Source organism: Culex pipiens, chromosome 1 (genome assembly GCF_016801865.2).
Source record: "Culex pipiens pallens isolate TS chromosome 1, TS_CPP_V2, whole genome shotgun sequence".
Classification (NCBI taxonomy): domain Eukaryota; kingdom Metazoa; phylum Arthropoda; class Insecta; order Diptera; family Culicidae; genus Culex; species Culex pipiens.
The window spans coordinates 113,761,597-113,787,384 of NC_068937.1; the positions used below are offsets into that span (position 1 = coordinate 113,761,597).

General features: G+C 40.0%; 3 protein-coding genes across 6 annotated transcripts in view; 2 read left to right on the forward strand and 1 right to left on the reverse strand.

The window, feature by feature from the left end:
• Positions 1-21,738, forward strand: part of LOC120424342 (aminopeptidase A) — a 22,957-nt gene extending 1,219 nt beyond the window's left edge. The window contains exons 1-6 of one of the 3 annotated variants that reach the window (XM_039588432.2): positions 6,798-6,920; positions 13,286-14,312; positions 19,209-20,333; positions 20,395-20,818; positions 20,875-20,963; positions 21,028-21,738. In XM_039588432.2, the coding sequence (XP_039444366.1) occupies positions 13,423-14,312; positions 19,209-20,333; positions 20,395-20,818; positions 20,875-20,963; positions 21,028-21,688 (3,189 nt within the window). In that variant the 5' untranslated portion in view covers positions 6,798-6,920; positions 13,286-13,422 and the 3' untranslated portion in view covers positions 21,689-21,738. Of the gene's footprint in view, positions 1-6,797; positions 6,921-13,268; positions 14,313-19,208; positions 20,334-20,394; positions 20,819-20,874; positions 20,964-21,027 lie in introns of those variants that run through there. The other 2 variants (XM_052706065.1, XM_052706066.1) reach the window with 2 other exon arrangements.
• Positions 21,739-22,780: 1,042 nt separating this feature from the next.
• On the forward strand, positions 22,781-23,738 carry LOC120424344 (alpha-tocopherol transfer protein-like). Its single transcript, XM_039588437.2, has 2 exons — positions 22,781-23,128; positions 23,183-23,738. Exons 1-2 carry the CDS (start codon positions 22,868-22,870, stop codon positions 23,441-23,443), a joined length of 522 nt encoding a protein of 173 aa, XP_039444371.2. The 5' UTR covers positions 22,781-22,867; the 3' UTR covers positions 23,444-23,738.
• A 209-nt stretch (positions 23,739-23,947) lies between these two features.
• Positions 23,948-25,788, reverse strand: part of LOC120424343 (pyrokinin-1 receptor-like) — a 130,437-nt gene continuing 128,596 nt past the window's right edge. For both annotated transcript variants that reach the window (XM_039588433.2, XM_039588434.2), the window contains one exon: positions 23,948-24,926. In XM_039588433.2, the coding sequence (XP_039444367.1) occupies positions 24,159-24,926 (768 nt within the window). In that variant the 3' untranslated portion in view covers positions 23,948-24,158. The remainder of the gene's footprint in view (positions 24,927-25,788) is intronic.

A 25,788-nucleotide genomic window follows, 5' to 3' on the forward strand; every position in this document is an offset into this window, starting at 1 on the left:
AAAAGGTCGTTGTGTAATAGCTTGAAGTACGGATCATTAGTGCTCTAGTTCGTCAAACTAATCTGTAACTGGGCGGCAACCATCTGTTGGTTTACGTCAGCGGTCCTGAAGTACAACCAATGTTATATTTGTTGGCCTGGTGATGGTTTTGAGAACCACTGAACCACCTGTTTGCCACTGACCATAAACACACTCTTCATAGACAAGAGCCACTATGTTGAGCCGCATGTTTAACATAAGCACAAACACGAGAAACACGCGACAACCTGACTCCAACGAGCTTCGACAAGTCAAGTGCATTGGTTCCACCACACACAGTGGAGCTAAGTTATGAGAGGAATGTGACTAGAGAGGGAGGAAGTTCCCCGTGTGAGCCTCTTGTAAAAATAGCCAAGCATTTGACTATAGTCGTCAATGCTGTCGTCGCCGTTGGTCACGTTGTGAAGTAATAGGTTAACCGGAGAAGAAGGTGAAGCAAAAAGTGTTACGCTTCCGAAACCGAGGAGAGAAGAGTAAGACGCCAGGAGGGGTTGATGGCCTTTCTTACTGGCTAGTGACAGGTTGACAGAGTTGACTTAGTTGACACACTGTCAGAGAATGTTAAAAATATACTTACCAAATGATGATATCCCCAATGAGCTGAAATTCATAATCTCACAAACTTACCTGTACGTTAATTCATTAAAATCAAAATTATTTCATCAAATCTGAAGTCCGTAATTGAAACGCATACCTACAAAATTTCAAACACCCACTTAAAATCCACCCAACTTTATGGCTTTTCTCGCACTCCATCAGTAAGTCAGCTGTATCGAGTGTGGCATGATTACGTTCTTCGATTTGCTGGCGTAATTTAGCTTTTCACTTTCATTCATTAAGCTCGGTTGTCTACACAGAGCGAGCGACACCCCGACTCAAGTGGAATGGGAGAACCTCCCCTTTCCCGGCGATGAATGAAATTGCAAAAAGCTTCAAGCTTGGCCACTTGCCAGCACAGACTTTTCCGCACACTTTGGCTAGATTTGCCTAGATTCAGCCCGTGGACAATCGGGGGGAGCCTCAAAATATGGTGCCAGTAACCGATATATTTCTTAAGCCGTAAGCCAACTTCCAGGTTGTAAGTGACGGTCCAATTTGACCTAATTTACGGCTTAGATTCACTTGGAAAACAATGACACGCCGCGGCTGAATTTACATAATTGGACGGTAAATCTGCGCTACCAGCGGCGTTGCGTCATGATTCCATTTAAGCGGTTGTTTAAAGATGCGACACTTTTGCTTAAATCATAACCGAGTGTCGCCCGCGCAAACACGTGCAACTTGAGCGGCGTGTAACGATTTTTTCTCCATGTTTTATCAACAACTCGCTGCGACGAATTGGGTGTCGAATATTTCAATTTTCAGTAGCAACCAATTTGTAGCGTTTTACTACTAGTGTGTTTAGGGGTGTTATTATCCGCGCACCACCAAACCGAAGTGCGCATTTCTTCTGTTGCGCGAAAAAATCTGTTGCGCCGTACAAAAATTGAGTGGTTTGTCGTAAGCGTGTACATCAGTCTGTGGCACAACAGGCTTTGACAGGTTGCGCTCGTATTTTGATTTTTGTCTGCCTTCACAATACTGTGCAAATTTGGAGTCAAATCTGGTAAGGTTAAGGGGTCGCTTTTTATCGTTGAAGTTTATATGAGGAAAATCGCGAAAATATATGGGGAAGAACATCGCTTCTGAGTTTTGGCAGCAGGTGGCGCAGGTCTCACCCAATTTTGTGAGATTCTTGTAGGAAATTCATTTTTCTACAACTTTGTCAAAGGGTGCAAGAAGATCCGAGTTGATCCTGATGAGTTATTAACAATGCGATGAAAAGAAAGCGGCTTATATATTTGAAAGTATTTAAGGGGTATATATGACGCATATAAGAAAATATTTTTTTTTTCGAAATTCACCAGAAATCAAAATCGAGCACGCAATTTAGACAATAATAAGATAAGATAGCATGATCATGACGAATCTTAAAAACGGAGAACTTTATAAAAATTTAAATGTGTTTTCAATTGAAAATTTTGGATGAAAAATCATTTATTTTTAATAAGGTCAAGGTCAAGGGGTTAATAAAATACAATTAAAAAAATTGAAAACATGTTTCATTGTATTTTTGCATATTTCATCAAATGGCGCTATTAGACTTTTCACATATTCTGCTTTTTGAGAACACAGAACTTGATAAAGACCTGAACTTAAGGAAATAAATAAACATTTTCTTGAAATCATTGAAATTTTATGACAATAATTTTTATAGCATGAAGAAGAATTTAAAAATCACCGCAACACGAATTTTGTCGAAATATCGTCAGTAAAGCAAAATTTATATTTATCTTGAAACAACACATCATGACAATGATGGAAGTCGTCACCAGAATACCAAGAGCAGTCGTCTACAGAAATTTATCTGTGTTTGTATCTCCAAAATATATTAACCCTCTACTGCCCAAATTTTTTTTCGAAATTTTTTATTTTTCCCGTGTTCAGTAGGTCATTTCGAGCAACTTTTGTGCTACGAAAAACTTTACTTCTCTTGTTTTATGTTTTTCTTGTTTCATTTTTAGCATTTTAATTTGCATTTATCTTGTTTAGTTTATGTTTGTTTTTGGTAGTATTTGGCCTACTCTACTACCTCCTATCATTACATTTTGCCTATCTAATTTTTTCATGTTTTTAAAGTAACTTTTTCAATTTTTTGCATGCTTTTCACATTTTCTGCTATAAAATGGAACCATTATCATTTAAATTGTAAATAAATGCGTAGAGGCATAGTCTGGGGCACTAGAAAAAATACTGCATACTTCTTTTTACTTAAAATATAGGAAATGCTAGTAAAAAACTAGTGCGTCCATCCCGGAAAATCCCGGGACAAAATTCCCGGGATTTTTCCAAAACCGGGAATTCCCGAATCCCGGGATTTTCTATAATTTGTCCCGGGAATTCCCGAATTAAAAAAAAAACAAATTTCTGGAAATTCAGATTTGATTGTGGAAATAGATCAACAGTTGAATACCTCATAATCGATAATAATTTTAAAACATTATAATTTGTATTCGGCATAGTCAGCATTTATTTGGTTCATTAGGGAAAACTGTCGTATCAAATTAAATTATTTTTCATCAAACACCGGAATGTGGGGTAAATTACTCATTTTTTTGCATGATGTTTTGAATGACTTTGGTTAAAACAGGAACAAGCAAAACAATTCCACAGAACACCGATTTCCAAATTTATTGCTCTAAAATCTCCTTATCTATTCATACTGTATTTCAGTTTTTTCCCGGGAATTCCCGGGATTCCGAAAATATTTTTCCCGTTTCCCGTTAAATTCAAAACCCGGGAAATTTGGACGCCCTATAAAAAACACAGCCAAAGTTGACCCCTAAAAAAATTACATTTTTTAAAACATTGGCAAAGTCACATAAAACAAGTCAAACTTCCAACCCTGAAATTTTCCAAAATTTTAAAAGTTCTTCTTTCCAATGCTTTTTGAAGATCCAAAATTGGTTGAAAAATGGATTTTTGGCGATTTTTTAAATCGAAGCCCGTCTAGAGGCGGGGTTGGGTTGTAGAGGGTTAACCGTCGTCGGTTAACCCATCGTTACCATACACTAAAAATCAAAAGTATTCTTTTATAGCATCGCCGGTCGGTACCGCCTAAGAATGGTATTTGAATGTATTTGAGATAATCTTTGAAAAGTGCCCTTTTAGGGAATTTTGATTTTTTTACAATATGGGTATCAAACGATCGGAATTTTGTCAAACATCTCGAATGTAATAAACACTTTTTTAGAAAATACTTAAAATTTTCAAAAAACTACGTATTTTAGAAAAAATACTCAATATTTCAATTTTTAACCATATGAATATCATGCTCGGGATTTTTTCATACATTTCAAAAGTTAGAACACATTTTTTTGAAAATGCTCAAAATTTCCACAAAACTACGTATTTTCGAAAAAAAATAATACTAAAAATTTCAGTTTTTCACAGAATGGGTATCAAATGATCGGGATTTTTCCATGCATCTCGAATGTTAAGAAAACATTTTTTGAAAATACCCATAATTTTCACAAAACTACGTATTTTCGAAAAAAATACTCAATATTTCAGTTTTTCACAATATGAATATCAAGCGATCAGGGTTTTTCATACATTTCGAAAGTTATAACACATTTTTTTTTGAAAATACTCAAAATCTCCACAAAACTACGTACCGTAAAACGGGGTGACTTTGATAGCCGGGGTGACTTTGATAGGTTTGAGATTTTTCCGCAAAAATGAAGAGTACAAATTAAATACGTACGGAATGGTTTGAAACCATACTAACCATGGTAGAGAAGTACTCAAAGTTCCTCAAGAAGAACTTTTCATAACATTTTGAAAGGTTTGAAAAGTTAGTTAACTATTATTAAGAAAATGTTGATGAAAGGCATTATTTCAAACTTCTCAAAGTGTCATGATTTTCTCAATGAACATGATTTTGAATCGGAAAATGGAATACATTTTCGGATTCTTTGGACAATTTTCCACTAGGAGAAGGTAAACTAATTTTGTAAATATTAAATAATATGTGTTTTTGAAACATAATTCAAAAAAATCTCCAAATTTATAGGCAATTTCAGTTGAACAAATTTCATATGAAATGTGAAAACTTGTGATTCGTGCTTCGAATTCAGTTTAAAATGTAATATAAATCGATAATTTTATGAACAATACTAGATTTAACGAATTTCAGGCAAAATTCCGACTTTTTAACAACTTTACCTAAAATTTATATGTATTTTGTTAAAAAACCTTAAAACTTAGTTAACTTAATATAAACATTGATATTTTTTCTTGAAAACTATATCATCAACCTTAGTGATGGTTCATTTAACGTAAAAATGAAGTTTGAACACCTATAATCTGATTTTAACAAGAAAAACTATGACTATCAAAGTCACCCCGGAATTTAAAATGAGAATTTTTAACGTAACTATTTTTCTGAACATTATAGAAAAATAACTTTTTCCAGAAATAGTGCATGAACTTTGTGTGGCCTACCCCAGTACATGTTTTAAAAATAATAATCTTGAGAAAAACCTTTCCAGTTGGGAAATATTCCAAAAATAAATTGAAATCCTATCAAAGTCACCCCGGTTTACGGTATATTCGAAAAAATACTCAAAATTTCATTTCTTACAATATTGCTATCAAACGATCGGCATTTTTCCATACATTTCGAATGTAATAACATTTTTTTTTGAAAATATTCAAAATTTTCACAGAACTATGTATTTTCGCAAAAATACTTAAAATTTTAGTTTTATACAATATGGGTATCAAAAGATCTGGATTTTTTCATACATTCCAAATGTAATAACTTTTTTTTTTGAAAATACTCAAAATTTTTACAAATCTGCGTATTTTCGATAAAATATTTAAATTTTCATATTTTATACCCACATTGTGAAAACTTAAATTTTTATTATTTTTTCGAAAATACGTAGTTTTGTAAATTTTTCAAGTATTTTCAAAAAAAGTGTATATTAAATTCGAAATGTTTGACAAAATTCCGATCGTTTGATACCCATTTGTAAAAAACTGAAATTGTGAGTATTTTATTCGAAAATACGAAGTTTTGTGAAAATTTTGGGTATTTTCAATAAATAAATGGTATTACATTCGAAATGTATGAAAAAACCCGATCATTTGATTAATGTTGGCTTTACATTCGAAATGTATGAAAAATCCCGATCATTTGATACCCATATTGTAAAAAACTGATATATTGATTATTTTTTCAAAAAAACGTTGTTTTGTGAATAAATTGTATATTTTCAAAAAATGTTGTTGTTACAATCGAAATGTATGAAAAAATTCCGCTCATTTGATACCCATATCGTTACAAAAACTGAAATTTTGAGTATTTTTTCAAAAATACGTAGTTTTGTGAAAATTTTGGGTATTTTCAATAAATAAATGGTATTACATTCCAAATGTATGAAAAAACCCGATCATTTGATACCCATATTGCAAAAACAATTGTTTTGAGGTTTTTTAAGAGAAAAAAATGGCATTTTCAAAATACAGGAAAAATACCTTTTTTGTGAAAATTTTCATGTAATTATAATTGCAATGGATAGCTGCCATCATCCCGATTTCAAAACACTGTAATTTTTTGATGTTTGCATGATTTTTCATACGATTATAGCCAATGTCTCCCATATAGCCAAAATAACATCAGCTGTGTTCTTCAGTTATGCACGCCTCGGTTTTGCATCCCCCATGTGCGGTGCTAAACCGAGGCATGGCTGTAATCCTTTCATTCAAGCAATGCACGAGTCACAAAAAAAAATGTTCAAAGGACCATTTTTGTGCAAAATTGTGCTGAACTTTGAGGAAAGATACTATGAAAAAGCTGGTCTAAAATCATGGATTTTTAACATTCAAAACTTTTTCGCAAAATTTAGAAAATTCCGTTATGTTTCTACTTATTTTTTTAAATTAAATTATTGCGTACTTACAAATTTGTTTTCTTTTAGAAATTAAAAATAAAAAGTTTTCTAAGGTCTGCTAAATTTCCTTCATTGAGAACTCTTGCAAGTTGGAAGTTCCACCACTTTGTTGACCACCCAAACCGTTTCGCGCTACTCAACAAAGTACACACAAAGTCACCCGTCGCGGTCTAAGACCGCATCGTAACCCTTTCCAAGCTCCTAACCAAAATAATTGACCGAGTGGTGTGTGCGGTCGGTGGCAGCCGCAGCGATCGTCGTGAACTCAGTTCAGTTTCGTTCGGAACTCGGGCGCGATCGGTATCGCCTTTTGGCACATTTTCGGTCGCTTGGTTTGCTTTGTTTTGACGCGCTCGATCGCCTTCTACGACCGACTGTTTTGTAAGCTTCTATTGCGGGTGTCGTTCGTGTGCGCAAGAACAATTACCGAAACGGGTGGATTTGTGCAACAGTTATTAGCGAATTAGTTTTTTAGCAAAATTTGCTTGGTTTTTGACGAAAAGAAGATTCTTTTCGAACACGAAAAAAGCGGAAAAGAAGAGTTTGCAGCAGAGAATTGCCGAAAAAGAAAGCATTGACCTGCATTTGTGTGGTTGTCTTTTTTTGCCGATTTTTTTGGAAGTGCGTGGGAAAGGAAGAAACTGTCAATTAGTGAAAAGAGAGAGAAAATATAAAATAATAAAAACAGAAAAAAACGGTTAATGATAAGAAGCCTTGCCTGCTGCGGTTAACCAGAAGTGGATGTGCACGAGGTTAACCTGCCTCTGAAGAAGAGCAGTTCTGCGACAAAACTGGTTTTGGTGAATTTTTTGGGGCCTTGTTTTGCGTCTGATGATACGCGGTTGGTTTACGAAAGAAGCGATCGGTAGTAAATTTTGCATAAAAATCAGGAAAAAGTGGAACGAATTTGCAAAAAATATGAATATTTGATTGCTTTCTTTTGAATTTGAAGTCATATGTAAAATTGGAAATTGGTTAGCGTGAATCTCGTTTTATCACGGCTATTGTTTTTTCAGTGCTATTTTTTATTTGTTTCTTTTTGTTATATTTATTTACTGTTATTTTTGCAATAAAAAAAATCCTTTGTTCTATTATAATATTACTTTTCAAAATTAAAATTTAAAGTACATTTTACGTTGAGGCTTAAAATTCGATGGCAACCCGCATAATCAAATACCAAAGGTGAAACTGTCGAAATCATAAGAAAATTATTTCTGGTATGGTTACCATTTGTGATATTGTTGATATAATGTCACGACCATAGAACAAAATTAAAATGGTACTATTTCCCGAATGGTTACACTTTTCTTAACATATTCGAATAGTTGATTTTTTTTCTTACAATTCAATGAACGGTATCTATTCGTCATACACACTAAAAAATTATTAATTTTACACCTAACGCAATTTCGATTTCAACGTAATTTAACCTCATGTAATCAAATATTTGATGTAAAATTAAGATACTTTCCACGTAATTTGCTAGAATCACCACGAAATAGTAAAGCTTGGTTTTACGTTATAGCAAACGTAACATTCAATTATTGCTGATTGAATTTTATATCTTTTTTGATGCACATCATTGGAGCGTGTTTTTCGATGTAATTTTGTGTTAACTTAACACAAATTCGCGTTGATCCATCTGACAGTGTTGGTGCTCTTTTAAAACGTCAGCCATGTTTACAAACGCGTCGCGGAGAAAAATAGCCGTCACTTTTTTGCTAAGAAGTTGCATTAAATTTTGTCTTAAAGACCAGCAATCATACTTAAGAACTGTTTAATCGATGTTGCAGGTGAGTAAGATAACTTTTATTAAATAATGAAGCAGTCACTAATTACTATTTGAAATTTGCCAAATTGGGTAACTAAAACAACTTCATGATTTCTTTTCAGGAACACCGGCCGTGGAACCGTTTTATGATCGTCCGGATCCGGAGGAGGAGCAACGTCATCAACACTTGGTCTGGGTTGCGATGCTGGAAAAGTGATAATTTGTTCCGTTTAAGCAACTGCCTGAAACTGCTTCCGAAAAGTGAGTGTGAATCAAAACGTTCGATCTACGAAGCAAAGTTCCTCCTGCACGACCGGCTGCAGGCTTCCTCCAGCGGGACGGCCAAAGCCCTGTAACCCTTCAAGGAGACGGCCTGCTGGAAGATGCCCGATTCTTTGGACGTGGAATGTCCAACGATTAGAAACTGGAGATTACTGAATTGAGTGTACGAAAACAGTGTTTTTTGTGAAAATAGAAAAATCGAGTGTAAAATGATAAAACTTAAAAAAGTGTGTCATCAAAGTTTTTAAAACGAAATAAAAATGTTTGGTTTTACGATAATTTGTTATTTTTTTTTCATTCTAACAAGAAAAATATAATTCCAATAGGATGCCCCTGCCAGCAGAATGACAATTAGTGTAATTTTACACGACCTAATCGGGTCTGATTTGAGTCGTGTAATTTTCAAATCAGACAGAATTTTATGTTTTATTTGACGCTCCAGTTATGTGCATCAAATAAACAGAATATTACATTATTTTTTCAAAGTGTGTACGATTAGGATGGTTCGAAACAGCTATTGTTAGAACATAATAGTACTATAGCTGGTATGATAAAAGTTATGATACTCGGTATGATTGAGTCAAAGAAACCTAAGCGGAAAATTTCATAAGTTCTAATAATTTAAACAATTGCACAACAATTAATGGTAAGATATAATTATTCCTCAGATGTTTGGTATTATTTCAAACAGTTTTTGTATGATTGAGCCAAAAATAAATTTTAGCGAAAATTTGCTTAAGTCCCAATGATTCAAACAATAGTTCAACAATTCATGGAAAAATATAACTTTTCGCCTTATGGTTGAGATTCTTCGGAACAGCTATTGTTAAAACATAAGGGTACCATAGACGACGTAGTACTTCCACCTTGAAGTTCAGCGAAAAACTCTTAAGTCCCAATAATCCAAACAATTGTACAACAATTCATGGAACGATATAACTGTTCGCCAAATGGTTAGGATTATTTGAAACAGGTATTGTATGATTGAGCCAAATGAACTACAACAAAAAAAATCTTAAGTCCGAATAATTCAAATAATATTTCAACAATTCATGGAACGATATACCTGAACTCATCCAGCGAAAATTTTCTTAAGTCCCAACAATTCATACCATTGTTCAACAATTCATGGAACGATATACCTGAACTCAACCAGCGAAAATTTTCTTAAGTCCCAACAATTCATACCATTGTTCAACAATTCATGGAACGATATACCTGAACTCATCCAGCGAAAATTTTCTTAAGTCCCAACAATTCATACCATTGTTCAACAATTCATGGAACGATATACCTGAACTCATCCAGCGAAAATTTTCTTAAGTCCCAACAATTCATACCATTGTTCAACAATTCATGGAACGATATACCTGAATTCAGCGAAAATTTTCTTAAGTCCCAACAATTCAAACCATTGTTCAACAATTCATGGATCGATATACCTGTTTGCCATATAGTTTGTATGTAAAGCTAAATTATTTTCGTGATAATTTTTATAAGTCCAAATAATTAAACAATTGATTGATCATTATCAGAACGATAACTGTTCGCCATGTGATTGGTCTATAGTTTATTTGTATGGTTCTACCATACATGTTACGATATATTTACGATAAATTTTGAGGCCACATTTCATAATAAAATGCATTTTAAACCGCCAAACGTAATGTAACTGAGATAGCTCAATTAGATAAGGCGGCAGCACCACGGAAGAATCAACAGAAGACATCATCATCAAGCGGTAACAAATCCCGGACATTACAAAAAAAAAAACGCTAACCATTAATAATCATATACTTACCATTCCCGTTAAATCCACAGTTCCCAGAACATTTGTAAAGTTTATTTTTTGGCTCCTCCCTTTTCAAATGGTGTCGGTAAGTGTCGGTAAAGCAGTTCACCATTTAAAATCATATTTTATTAATTTGTGGTACGGTTCACATAAAATGAGAATTGAACAGTTGGGGAACAGTTTGGGGTAGGGTACGACTATGATCCACGAAAAAAATCCCTTGTAAAAATGTATTGTAACATAACCTAACGACCTATTTAATAAATTGTAGGATTGTTTGGGGAATGGAAAATGTACGGTTGCACCCTATTTGGTGTATTATCAAGATCATTTAGGAAAAATCATTCGACAAATGGTGACTGTATGGTTGTTGACTATGCGGGAACACTGTCGTAAGATATTGCTACTTAGGAGAAATTTATTTCAAGTTTTCTTGGTTCAATTTAGATGAAAATGTCTTTCGGTACCACATTTTAACATCGTTAATTGAATTGTTATTTGAAAGGCTTTTCGATAAAAGCATAAAGCGTATGATCTGGTAACCCTGAACGCGCTGTTCACTCTTACCAAAAATCATGAATTTTTGAGTTCCAAATCCCACTTTTCATACGATTTTTTCAGTTCAACCCATATAACCATTTTTATGGTTGTAGTACCTGAACTCAAAAAATCGTATGAAAAGTGGGATTTGGAACTCAAAAAGTCATGATTTTTGGTAAGGATGTCCAAAGTTAAAAATGGCATATAATTTTAACAAATCGGATGAACTCACTAGAATTCCGTTCCAGACTGCTCTGCGCCATCACTGACGAACAGGGGTCAGCTGATCAATTAAGGAAATTTCACCTTTCCGAGGTGGCGAACATGTGGTCGAAAGCAAACGAAGTCAATGTGTGGATTTGGCCCACTTGGTTGAGTCCCCAAATGTATGACTAACGCGCAAATACGTTTGTCCCCCGGTTGGTCGACATTGAAGGTGGCCGTCGTCGTTTGACCGACATTAGGCCGCCGACGGTGTCTTTGGGTGTCGTCGGGATATTGACAGTGCCATCACCCCGCAGGTCTCCGTGATAGGAATCGAAAATTACACGATTTACGTACGGGGTACAACCTTGGAAACTGGTATGATAGGTGCGTGCCGTCAAGATATGACAACATTACCAGCCCATACAATTCACGTTGAGCTGATTTTGGAATAGTATAGCCAAGGGTTAGGCACAGGTACCAATTTTGCGCTTCGATAGCGGCGAATTTAGCAATTGGTTAGAGCGTGGTTCAACCTTCAAATGAATTTGAAATCATGCATATTGGCTAGCTTTTTGTCGTAAGAAGATTTTTGTAAACTCAGCCGAGTTTCAAGTTTGATGACAGGATCGATTTTTGAACATTTTTGAAAATCCTGAAAATAAATAGCACCAAACGAAAAAATAAAAAAATAATAACCAGAAAAGCAAACTACCCAAGTTGAGGGTTACTCGCTATTAAATTACCAATGATCAGACAAAGCACCAGTGACGACGAACCTGGTTAATTTGGCTTTCAAGTCACTTCTTCGCGGTTCGCCACACACAATGGGCGTATTGTGGGTAAACTTTGGGTTTTTGTTTTTTTCTTTGGTGAAATTGGTGATAAAATCAATTGGGTTGCGATTGCGAGTGGAATTTAAAACCACGCAACTACAAGCTACGCAAATGGAGGAAATTGAAAGTAAAGAGTTTCAAACTCAACGTACAGTGCCAGGTGAAGCAATGGTGGAACAATGCCATAAAAAGGTAAACTTGTTTTTACAATTTTCAGACATAAAAATTTCGCAGGTTCTGTATCAAAGCTTGAACCATTTTATATTTAAGTGGTTTACACCGCAGGATCATCAATTTAAAATACCATTGTATTCATGATAATAAGAAGCGAATGTAATTCCCGCTGTGAGTTGAATTAAATGTAGAACATTTAATGACGTTAATGCAAATTATTAGTGAAGTTCTACACGAACTTAACAGTGTAATGAGTTTTGGATTTTTCTCTCACTAATATCCAATAAGCCACGGGCTGATTTTTCCAGATTTTTTTTTCTGTTCAGATCTGGTACCCTGATCACAAGCGAGGAGCAAGTGTGACTGAATGGTTGCGCTGTTCGCTTTGTAAGCGGATTTTTCTGGGTTCGATTCCCAGCGAATGAAAAAAAAAAATCGAACTGGTCACATCACTGCACCGCCTGAATCCCGAACTCATACTCGTCTCACGAATCCCCTCCAAAACTCACGTGATTCTTTGTCGGAGATGTAGTCCACTGGGTGGTCTCTATCAATCAGGTTTCGGACCCTACCACTGATCGTAGTCGGCCCGATATTGAACAGCATGATAAGGGCCATTCAGAAGTTGCGAAACGAAGAAAGATCTTCCGTGGCGCATTGACGTAACTTCTGGATCAAATGAATTTCACTGTTGATTCCTACATCACAATTGTGTTTGCAGATTCTGACAATGAAATTGGTACATTAAATTTTTGAAGTTTCTGCTTTCCGAAACTCTGTACTGCACCATCTTCACCAGTTGTATTAATTAAAATAAATATAAAATAAGAAATAAGCATCATGATAAATTCCCTTAAAACAGAATCCATTAACTGTTCATCAAATGCGCATCAATCACAGCGATTGCGATAAATAGATTTTAACTACCGAAGCACGTTCCAATTCTCGAAACCGGCTAGAGATCGCGCGCGCGAACTCTCTAAGATCATACCAACAAGCCCCCACCAATTCACCAAGTCCAAGTCTGTGTCGCTTATTAACTGGTTGACCTTGTGCAGCATTTGCTACAACACTTCAAGTACCTGCTCTCTCTCTACTACTACTATTTGGCGTGCCTAACTCACTTCTGCTCATTGCGATAAAACAGCTGATTGAGTCGGGTCTAATCTACAACCAAGACTGCATCGCCTCCTACTAGAGAAGCTCGATAACATCGAAGTGCCATGTGAGTGACCCGTGAGAGCGAAGAGAAACGAAATCAGTGCAAAACAGTGAGTGAGGTTAATGACGGTTAAACAGCAACAACAACCTGCCGATGGAATGGGTCCCTCTCCGATACGGCCTCCGTCCCATTTTTCCGCCAATTCTCGAAACTCGATGATGTCTTCGAGTGCGGCTTCCCTCGAAGCGGCAAGCGAGAGCAAACGGCGCTCAATCGTGATACTCTCACTGATTGCGACTTGTACGTTCCTGTTTGTGCTGTGTCTGTGTCTGCTGAGTGCCCTCGTGTTGGTCGGCAAAAACTTGTCGGCACAAACGTCTCCACTGCTGCTGTCTTCGTACTTTAGCAGTCAGCAAACGTCAGCCGGCGAAGTTGGCGGTGCTAAACAAAAGACGCCCAAGAGCATCGATCATTTTAATCGGCCTGCTTTGTTCGACGAAGATAGTCAGCTATCGCCGGACCGTGCCCCCGAGGACAACCGCACTGCGCTCACACTGCCAAACTCGGTGTATTCTGGATCGTCACCGCCGGGAATGAACGTACTCAAAATGGGCTCCAAGGTGATTGAGAAGCTGACGTTCCGGCTGCCGCGGCACATCAAACCGCGCCACTATGATCTGCTGATGCGGCCGGATCTGGACCAGCAGACGTTCAGCGGAGCGGTCGGCATCGACGTGACCGTGAGCGAGCCGACGGATTATTTCGTGGTGCACAGCAACCTGCTGACCATCGGCGAAACGGTGCTGAAACGGACGCTGCCGGACCGGTCCGAGCAGGCCGTGCAGATTCGGCGAGCGTACCCGTACGAACCGCACCAGTACTGGGTCATCGAGACGGAAAGTGTCGAGGCGGGCGAGTACCGGATCAGCATGAACTTTAGCGGAAGCCTGGCCAACCGGATTGTGGGCTTCTACAGCAGCTCCTACCGGGACAAGGGCAGCAATACTTCCAGGTATGGTTATGCCGGTTGAGTGCCGGTGAGTTGCTGGTGATGAGCGTCAAGTGCAACAGTTGATTTGTGGGTAATGATGATGCAGTTTTCGGCATGGTTTGATCGTTGAAATTTTGAGGTTCGGAATGGTGACACTTATGAAAACCTGAAGCTGTTTAAAATTCTGAACGAATCTATTTAGATTTTGCAAGGCATCAAGATTCGGTTGTTCGAATATGGTGTTAAACGCTGTTTAAAATAGCGATTTTACATTTAAATTATTACATTTACATTTATTGTATGTTTCTGGGGAATCCAGAAGCTTTATTGACACATTATGCCGTTACGTTATAACGGTTTGACGATTTTTTTTTTAGAATTTCTGAATCGAATTGGTTTCTGAAATAAAATAAAGCTGTTTTTTTGCATCAGCTTTACATTTCGTGATGTTACAACGCAGAATTTTACCAAAAAAGGCGTTTTCCTTGCGTTGTAACGTCACGGAAATTCTCAATGCTGTATCTTTGCGAAAAATTGCATTCGACGGCAAATTAATCCTATTTTCAGAATATGATCTGTTTTGGAAAAATAATTCTGACAACCAGAGATATTGAGGGTTTCCGGAGGAGGTTTTGAGGTGCTTGAAACCATGATATTTTGTTTTGTTGAAGTCATTAATTCACTTGCGTCAAAACTGTAGTTTTTAATTCTTCGAATGCTTGTAAAAGTGGGTTTTAGCAGCCTTAACCGTGGACACTTTAGAGGGCGGAGAGGGGGGGGGGGGGGGGGGGGAAGGGGGGGGTATTTAGCCCAAATATCTGCAATCAACGGCTTCCAAGGTCACTAAAACAATGGTCAAATCTTTGATGGTTCATATTTGAAGATTTTTTACGCTATCTTAAGTGTCGGCATATTAAAATGATAAGCTTTGTTGAAGTATGCTGTACAAGCGATAACCATTAGGAGCATTATATAAAGATAAGAGAGATAACTATTTCTTGAACTATTCTGTGCTTTAGATTGGGATAGTTCGTTGAGAATAGTTTAAAACCCTTTCAGGCCTGAATTTTTCTGAGCTGTGTTAATCTACAATTTTGGTACCATTAGTTAAATTTTTCCATAAGTAAACAGAAACAGGCTAAAAAAAGTTACATTTCATTATTGGACGTTCTGGGTCCTCCAAAGTGTCCTGGAATACAGATCTTGGAGTCTACCGCCGTATCAACACGATTCTACCAAGTTTCCGATTATGGTTCATATTCAGTGATGTCTCTGGAACCTTTGGCAACACTTTGAGCTATGTGGATCACTTTTGGGATGTTCTGGGTCCTCCAAAGTGTCCTGGAATACAGATCTTGGAGTCTACCGCCGTAACAAAACGATTCTACCAAGTTTCCGATTATGGTTCAAATTCAGTGATGTCCCTGGAACCTTTGGCAACACTTTGAGCTATGTGGATCACTTTTGGGATGTTCTGGGTCCTCCAAAGTGTCCTGGAATACAGATCTTGGAGTCTACCGCCGTAACAAAACGATTCTACCAAGTTTCTGATTATGGTTCATATTCAGTGATGTTCCTGGAACCTTTTGGCAACACTTTGAGCTATGTGGATCACTTTTGGGATGTTCTGGGTCCTCCAAAGTGTCCTGGAATTCAGATCTTGGAGTCTACCGCCGTATCAACACGATTCTACCAAGTTTCCGATTATGGTTCATATTCAGTGATGTCCCTGGAACCTTTTGGCAACACTCTGAGCTATGTGGATCACTTTTGGGATGTTCTGGGTCCTCCAAAGTGTCCTGGAATATAGATCTTGTAGTCTACCGCCGTAACAACACGATTCTACCAAGTTTCCGATTATGGTTCATATTCAGTGATGTCCCTGGGACCCTTTGGCAACACTATGAGCTATGTGGATCACTTTTGGGATGTTCTGGGTCCTCCAAAGTGTCCTGGAATAAAGATCTTGGAGTCTACCGCCGTAACAACACGATTCTACCAAGTTTCCGATTATGGTTCATATTCAGTGATGTCCCTGGAACCCTTTGGCAACACTCTAAGCTTTGTGGATCACTTTTGGGATGTTCTGGGTCCTCCAAAGTGTCCTGAAATACAGATCTTGGAGTCTACCGCCGTAACAACACAATTCTACCAAGTTTCCGATTATGGTTCATATTCAATGGTGTCCCTGGGTCCTTTTGGCAACACTCTGAGCTTTGTGGATCACTTTTGGGATGTTCTGGGTCCTCCAAAGTGTCCTGGAATAAAGATCTTGTAGTCTACCGCCGTAACAACACGATTCTACCAAGTTTCCGATTATGGTTCATATTCAGTGATGTCCCTGGAACCCTTTGGCAACACTCTAAGCTTTGTGGATCACTTTTGGGATGTTCTGGGTCCTCCAAAGTGTCCTGAAATACAGATCTTGGAGTCTACCGCCGTAACAACACAATTCTACCAAGTTTCCGATTATGGTTCATATTCAATGGTGTCCCTGGGTCCTTTTGGCAACACTCTGAGCTTTGTGGATCACTTTTGGGATGTTCTGGGTCCTCCAAAGTGTCCTGGAATAAAGATCTTGTAGTCTACCGCCGTAACAACACAATTCTACCAAGTTTCCGATTATGGTTCATATTCAATGGTGTCCCTGGGTCCTTTTGGCAACACTCTGAGCTTTGTGGATCACTTTTGGGATGTTCTGGGTCCTTCAAAGTGTCCTGGAAATCCTGGAATACAGATCTTGGAGTCTAGTACTGCTAAAGGGTGCCAGCTCCTGGCGGGTTTTGCTTTGTAAGCGAAAGGATGGCTTGAATCCCATCTGGCGAGGCAAAAGGGGTAGGTGGCGGTCGAGGGAGGATTTTGGCTGCAGCGTGAGTTGAATTTCTTCAAGTCATAAACCTCCCAAAACCCAACACATTCAATCTCTCGAACGATCTGTGGGCGGCTGAGTCTGAGCATTTAAAAACTCTGTAACAATACACGGAGAAGTGCTTCAACTGCAATTTTCTACTCGCTAAGATACTCTCAGGCAAAATTCGAACTGAATATTGGGCTATATGATCGGTATCGAACTCTATATGGGTCAAAAATATACGAGGTTTCCCCTCAATCTCACTTATCTCCACGTCCGCGGATTGGTTTCTCGTGTTCGTCAATACTGTATCACTCGAACAGAAGCATTCCAGAAGACGATCTATCGGCAGGCTGTAAACAGAAGCAAAACATAAAACCTAAGAACGGGCCATATTACAAAAGATACAAAAGTATCAGAGTAGTCAGTGTAAAAAAAATAATAAAGGGTCCCATGGACATCACTGAATATGAACCATAATCGGAAACTTAGTAGAATCGTGTTGTTACGGCGGTAGACTACAAGATCTATATTCCAGGACACTTTGGAGGACCCAGAACATCCCAAAAGTGATCCACATAGCTCAGAGTGTTGCCAAAAGGTTCCAGGGACATCACTGAATATGAACCATAATCGGAAATTTGGTAGAATCGTGTTGTTACGGCGGTAGACTACAAGATCTGAATTCCAGGACACTTTGGAGGACCCAGAACATCCCAAAAGTGATCCACATAGCTCAAAGTGTTGCCTAAAGGTTCCAGGAACATCACTGAATATGAACCATAATCGGAAACTTGGTAGAATCGTTTTGTTACGGCGGTAGACTCCAAGATCTGTATTCCAGGACACTTTGGAGGACCCAGAACATCCCAAAAGTGATCCACATAGCTCAAAGTGTTGCCAAAGGTTCCAGGGATATCACTGAATATGAACCATAATCGGAAACTTGGTAGAATCGTTTTGTTACGGCGGTAGACTCCAAGATCTGTATTCCAGGACACTTTGGAGGACCCAGAACATCCCAAAAGTGATCCACATAGCTCAAAGTGTTGCCAAAGGGTCCCAGGGACATCACTGAATATGAACCATAATCGGAAACTTAGTAGAATCATGTTGTAACGCTGGTAAACTCCAAGATCTGTATTCCTGGACACTTTGGAGGACCCAGAACATCCCAAAAGTGATCCACATAGCTCATAGTGTTGCCAAAGGGTCCCAGGGACATCACTGAATATGAACCATAATCGGAAACTTGGTAGAATCGTGTTGTTACGGCGGTAGACTCCAAGATCTATATTCCAGGACACTTTGGAGGACCCAGAACATCTCAAAAGTGATCCACATAGCTCAAAGTGTTGCCAAACGGTTCCAGGAACATCACTGAATATGAACCATAATCGGAAACTTGGTAGAATCGTTTTGTTACGGCAGTAGACTCCAAGATCTGAATTCCAGGACACTTTGGAGGACCCAGAACATCCCAAAAGTGATCCACATAGCTCAAAGTGTTGCCAAAGGGTCCCAGGGACATCACTGAATATGAAACATAATCGGAAACTTGGTAGAATCGTGTTGTTACGGCGGTAGACTCCAAGATCTGTATTTCAGGACACTTTGGAGGACCCAGACCATCCCAAAAGAGATCCAGAGGGATTGAAGTGGTGCCAAATGGTCGTGGGGATGTGACTGGTAATAAGTAAACTTCATTTGCCTGGAAAAATCGTTGTAAGCCTGAATTATCTTCAACATTTTCTGAAGTTTAAAAATTTCAGGTTTTCAGGATGTTCTAGGTCGTCAAAAAGGCCATTAACAACCACTCAAACATTTTTTCCTAGGTAGAGAAACTCATAAATTACAATTTTGCTGAACAATGTTATATGTTTTGAGCACTGTGTGATTTTATACAAACGAATTTCGGTATGGGTCATATATGACCCATCAGGCCTGAAAGGGTTAAAAGCCAAAAAGGAAAGTTTTTTTTTGTAGTTTAAATCTGGATTTTTAGATTTCATTCAAACGCAAAATCAAACATTTTTCAATGTGTTATTTTTATTGTTTACTTTTAGAAAAATCGCAACATCCAAGTTCGAGCCAACGTTCGCGCGTCAGGCCTTCCCGTGCTTCGACGAACCCCAGCTGAAAGCAACGTACACCATTAGCTTGGTCCATCCGTCCAGCAATGGGTACGAGGCGCTGTCCAACATGGACATTGATACCATTCAACCAAACACTCCGTCAACTGGGCTCAGCACTACCGTGTTCAATCCGAGCGTTCCGATGAGCACCTATCTGGTGGTGTTTATCGTCAGCGACTTCCAGCATCAAGCAACTCGTATCATTCCGAAGATTGGTAATCAGTTTGACCTGCGTGTGTACGCCACCCCTTTCCAGCTTGATAATGTTAGATTTGCCCGGGATACTGCCAAGGGAGTTATTGAGCACTACATCGATTACTTCCAAATCGCGTATCCGTTGCCGAAGCTGGATATGGCCGCCATTCCGGACTTTGTGTCGGGAGCTATGGAGACGTGGGGCTTGGTAACGTATCGGGAGACCAGCTTGCTGTACGACGCAGCAACGAGCTCGACAGCCAACAAGCAGCGCGTGGCCGAAGTCATTGCCCACGAGTTGGCCCACATGTGGTTTGGAAATCTGGTCACGATGAAGTGGTGGAACGAACTGTGGTTGAACGAGGGATTCGCCAGCTACATCGAGTACAAGGGAGTGGACAGTGTCTATCCGCAGTGGGGCATTATGGAGCAGTTTGCGCTGGATAATTTGCACGGAGTGCTCAATTTGGATGCCACGATCGGATCGCACCCGATCGTTGTGAAGGTTGAGAGCCCGAATCAAATTACGGAGATCTTTGACACCATCACGTACTCTAAGGGCGCGTCGGTGATCCGCATGTTGGAGGACTTTGTGTCGGAACCGATCTTCAAACAGGGTGTTACAGCCTACTTGGACAAGCTCAAGTATAGCAACGGAGTGTCGGATGATCTCATGGTGGAGCTGGATAAACTGTTCGCGGACGCAACGGGAGTGACCGTTGCGCAAGTTATGGACACCTTTACCAAGCAAAAGGGTTTCCCCGTTATTAATGTTGTTAGAAGCGGGAATCAATTCCATTTGAGGCAATCGCGTTTCCTAGCTGATCCGGAGGCGAAGGAAACTGAACCATCGCAGTTTGAGTGAGTGCAGACTGGTTTTGTGTATGATATTATTTTTTTTCAAATTGCATTTTTCTTCCAGCTATAAATGGTACGTTCCGCTGACTTACATTACCTCCGAAAGTCCCGACACGGTCAAACGCGACTGGTTCCCGCACACCTCGTCAGTTGTGTACGTCGATCTACCAAGTGGAACTAACCCGTGGATCAAGTTCAACCACAAGCAGGTTGGTTACTATCGTGTGAACTATCCGGCTGACGTTTGGGTCCAGTTCGGGGACGCTCTGGTGGCCAATGTGAACACGTTTTCCACTGGAGATCGTACCGGACTGTTGAACGATGTCTTTGCACTGGCCGATGCTTCGATGTTGAAGTATGATTTGGCTCTTGAGATGACCCGGTATTTGGCCCAGGAGCAGGAGTACGTCCCGTGGGCAACGGTTGCGAGCAAAATGAAGAACATCCGAAACCTGATCTACGATTACGAATCTTACGATGATATCACGGTACGATTTCATGAATTTTGATTGATTTCAGCTTACTTATTGCTTGTACATTACAGACCTACGTTCGCAAGCTGGTCCAAGAGGCGTACAATGTCGTTGGTTGGGAAGTGCCACAAGATACCACTGGAGAAAACCACATGAGAAAGTATGTAAAGGCTTTCTTCAAGGTAAACATTGACTAACAAACGCATCTTATGCTTCCATTACAGCCGTCTCCGTACCACCATCCTGGATCTGGCCTGCTCCTTCGGCCACGAAGATTGTCTCGCCGAAGCAAAAACTCGCTTCGAAGGATGGCTCAACACGGGCGCGTACATCCACCCTGATCTGCGCACCGTAGTGTACTACTACGGCGTTCAGCGATCGGGCTCGGTCTCGGACTGGGAAAAGGTCAAGGAACGGTTCCGCGCGGAGAACGATGCCAACGAGAAGGCCAAGCTGATGAGTGCGCTGGCCGCCTTCCCGGACGCCAAGGTGCTACGTCGGTTCCTGGAAGAGGCGTGGGATGCGACGCTGGTTCGCGAGCAGGACCATCTGAGCTGCATCCAGAACGTGGCTGCCAACAAGCACGGCGAACAGGTCGCGTGGGACCACGTGCGCGAGAACTGGAACCGGCTGGTGGAACGGTACACGCTTGGCGAGCGGAACCTTGGCCGCATGATTCCGTCCATCACGGGACGTTTCTCGACCCGGGTTCGGCTGATGGAGCTGGAAGACTTCTTCGCGCGGAATCCGGAATCGGGCGCGGGAGCAACTGCCCGGGTGCAGGCGCTGGAGAACATCTCCAACAACATGAAGTGGCTGGAGCGCAATCAGAAGAGCGTTGCCGATTGGCTCAAGACTGCCGTTCAGACGTCGGTGAGACGATAAATTTTGTTTTGTTTGTTAGTGGATTACGCTAATAAATGTGATACCGTTTAGTTCAAAAGGGTTATTGTAGTTCATCGAGTATCACATTCGCACTTATTTCGATAAACAAATTTTTCTTTGGTTGATGATTAATTTGTTTAGCTTTTGTAGCGACCCTAACAAGCACTGATTGATGTAAGCACATTCATTTATTTTTGCGAAGCTTACGCCTAAGTTTGTGAATATTACGATTTGAAATTGTGTAGAAAATCTAAAGCAGTTTCAGTTATGTTCTGTCAGCTACTAGGTGTCCAAGGGACTAAAATATGGCCTCGTGGACCGTTGAAAAGAATCCCCAAAAATACAACGAATACAGGTTCACTCTGAATGCGAAACACTTGGAAAAGGCCCGGATTGAACTCAACGAAACTAACGAAAATCGAGAGCAATCTTTGGAACAAATGCGAGACTGGATCGCCAAGCATCCACATATTAGGAAATGTCGCACGGACGCGTTGTTTCTGCTGAGATTTTTAAGGATGCGGAAGTTTTCGGTGCCATTGGCTCAGGAATCGCTGGAGCGGTACTTGGCCGTGCGACAATCCTTTCCGCAGTAGTTCAAGAATCTGGACCCGTTGGACAAGGAAATTAGGGATTTCAACGCTGCAGGAATGTTGATTGATTTGGGCCGTGACCAGCGATGGAATAATCATCATCAAAAGAAAATCATTGGACGTTCATCAAGAGAAAAAAATCGCAGGGAGCATGGCTCTCCTCTCTCGCGCACGAAAGATCGGTAAAAGGATTCTAAAAAAATCATCATCATGATTTTTCGACGGAACATCTCTTCACTACTACAGTTGCAAGTGTAACGTCACACGTCGAAAAATGACCTGTAAAATTTTGTAGATGGGCAATACGTGTAAACAAAGTGAAATAAATATTTTAAGTGGTGCTGGCAAGGAAATTCACGAAAGATCATCAGCAGATTGATTTTCTTGGAGAATTTCGGGAGCGATTTTTATTTGCGTGATTTGCCTCCTCTCTCTTTCGCGGGTGAAAAAAGTTCGCAAGCGAAAATGATTTTTTTGCGATTATTCCATCCCTGGCCGTGACTCCAGAGGACACACTGTTATCCTATTGCAGGCACGAGTGTTCAATCCGGATCGATTCACCGTTACGCATCAGATACGGCAGGTGATGTTGCTTCTGGAGAGTACCTTGGACCGCGAGGAAACTCAAATCAACGGTTATGTGGTCATTTGTGACTACCGTGAGGTTTCACTGAAACAATTTGTTGTATGGTCGATAACCGATGCAAGTAACACGGCGAAGTGCATCTTCCAGTCGTTACCGGTACGGATTCAGGAGATTCACGCAATAGGAGTCCCCAAGTTTATATCGTTTGTGACCGATCTTGTGCTGTCATCCATGAGTGAGAAGATTAGAAGTCAAGTTTTGGTAAGGGCAACTCGTAAGCTTGAGACGATTGATTTAATGTTAAATTTATTTCAGTGTCACAAATCATTAGAAGAAACGAAAAAGCACTTGGATCTTTCCATTCTGACCACAGACTACGAAGGTGGTAGCCAGAATCCTGAACATCTCAAGCAAGATTTTATAAAAAGGGCCGAAGATAGGCGAAGTGAGGTGTTGCTGATGGATGAAATGAGTATTGACATCTCGCATTGCCGAAACCTCTGGCAACAAAACAACGGCTTGAGCAAGATCGATGCTGGTTTAGTTGGCAGTTTCAAGAAGCTGAATGTCGATTAGTGATATTCAAAGTGTAAGCAATAACAAGATATACGAACATATTCCTTTTAACTTCAAATGGAAAATATTCTCCAAACATTTCCAATTTGTATGACTCTTTTGAAGAAACTGCAACGAGTTTGTGGATTTAGGGGTAATTCCTGATTCGGACATAAAAAATCACATGCATTTTTTTTTTGTAAATATAGAATGTCAAATTTATTCAACTGTTTAATACTATCGAATTCCTGATATTAATCGAATCTTAACTTGCACTTGCACCAGCCAGAGTGATCGCAAAATGTGTAACATGCGACCACTGATTTGCACCTGGTGGCTGGCCGGGAAAGCGCACTAACGTGAACGGTAATCCTAAAATCACTTAAACTCGAGCTCGTTCGCATGCCGTTGTCTAAGTTTGACCTTCAAAACATTCACGCGCGCGATATAAATCAAATACTTTTTTTGCAACATTGCTAGTGTTTGCGATTCTTAATTGTTACGTACGTATTAAAAGAAATGGTAATCGATTTTTAAAACTACAGCATATTTTCTGTCTAAGTAATTTCTTTCTGATACGACAGATACGATTCTGTAGCTTATTTTTGTTCTGAAATTCCTGAGCCGTTCCATTCTTCGAAAAATATCTTTCCATTTTCAACGCACACTCTCCTCCAAAATTTGTACTACTCGTTGCACCTTGTCTCTCGTCTCAACTTCCAAAACAACTCATCTCTCAACGGATCTCGTTGTTGACCTCGGCCATGTACCGGGCCAGTTCGGCGCTGGAAAACTCCTCCTCGTCGTACTCCTTCAAGCTGGAATTGCTTATCGTGTTGGTGTCGCAGCTGTCGACGCTTTCCTTCTTCCGCAGCCAGCGCCGCTTGCCCTCGGCGGGAACCGTAACACCCGCGGGGACCATCGTACCACTGCCGGCGCTCTTCGACGGAGACGTCGCGGGAGATTTGCTAAACTGCAACACCTTCTTGGTGCCACGGCGCAGCTTTTCCGCGATCGTGGACAACCGTCCTCCCGGCTCTCCGTTCTCCGACGGTCCATTGCCGCTACCCCTGGACCCAAAACTGCTCGTCGAGTTCCGGCAGACCGGCAGGCGTCCATTCGGGTGCTTCCGCTCCACCGAAGAGGACCGGTTGATCTGGCCACCGTTGCCGCCGCCGCTGCTGCTCAGCGTTGTCATGATCGTGGACTGGCTGCTGATTGAAACGCAGTGCGCGTCCGACTTCTGGTGGTACCGGCCGGGTTCACTCCGCAGCAGCGACATCTCCGACTCCTGGTGGCAGTACTGGCCACCCGGCGGTTCGGTCGACGAGTTGACTCGGGCCGCACCCGGTGGAAGCGCACCAACTCCGTACCCCATGTTGTTGGCTAGTTTGAACGAACCGCCCCCGTTGCCGGCCATGCCGTACCGGGACAAGGCACTGTACGTCTGGCCGTCCGCGCGTTTCCCGTCCGATCCGCCGCAGCAGCACTGCCGCAGGGTGCGCTGGAAATGAATAAAAAATAAAATATTTTTTTAACTGTGAACAACTTTTAAATTGTTTTAGTTTTTGACTCTTTCCTCCCCATCCATTTCAGTGCTGAAAAGTAGAACTTTTCAATATTTGTTGTGAAAAGTGTTTCTATTCGATTCTAATATTTGAAGTAGATAAAAGTAGGCTGTTTCATCGTTCGAGAATAACAGGAAAAGTAGGGTAGGGTAGTCATCAAAGAGACACTTTTGGTTTTTAACTTTCAACGATTTTTGTATTTTTTTCATCAGCATGTTTTAATGAGCTTTTTGTTGGATTTCCTATTTTTAATGTGTTCTAACATTGACCAAAATATGAGATCGATACGACCTCTACAGCCAGAGCTATTCAACTGTCTCATTGTAGACGCACTTGGCAGGAACAATGAGACAGGTGGGGAACAATGAGACACTCTACGAAAATCAATACTTTTCTAGTTAAACATCATATTTTTGTATTGTTCCATTACAGGTGACTTGCCTTGATCATTTTAAAGCAACTTTGCCAACTTGAAACTTTAATTAACAAAAGTTATACTAAGAAGTATTTAAATTTAGTAAAATCCATTTATTTATACCAAATAACTTTATATTTTTGGTTAAATGAAGTTAAAACTCAATAAATATGCCAAAAATCACTTCCAATTCATGTTTTGAAGGATTTCCCTAGATTTTGAAAAGTTTCATGAAGAAAAATCAAAGTGTCTCATTGTTACCCATGGGCTGAAAAGAGTGGGGAACAATGAGACAGCCCTGGATTCTGGGTATATTCTTAATGTTAGCCAAATCTAATGAAAGGCAATTGTTGCCCAACTCATGCCCTATGAAATGACGAAAG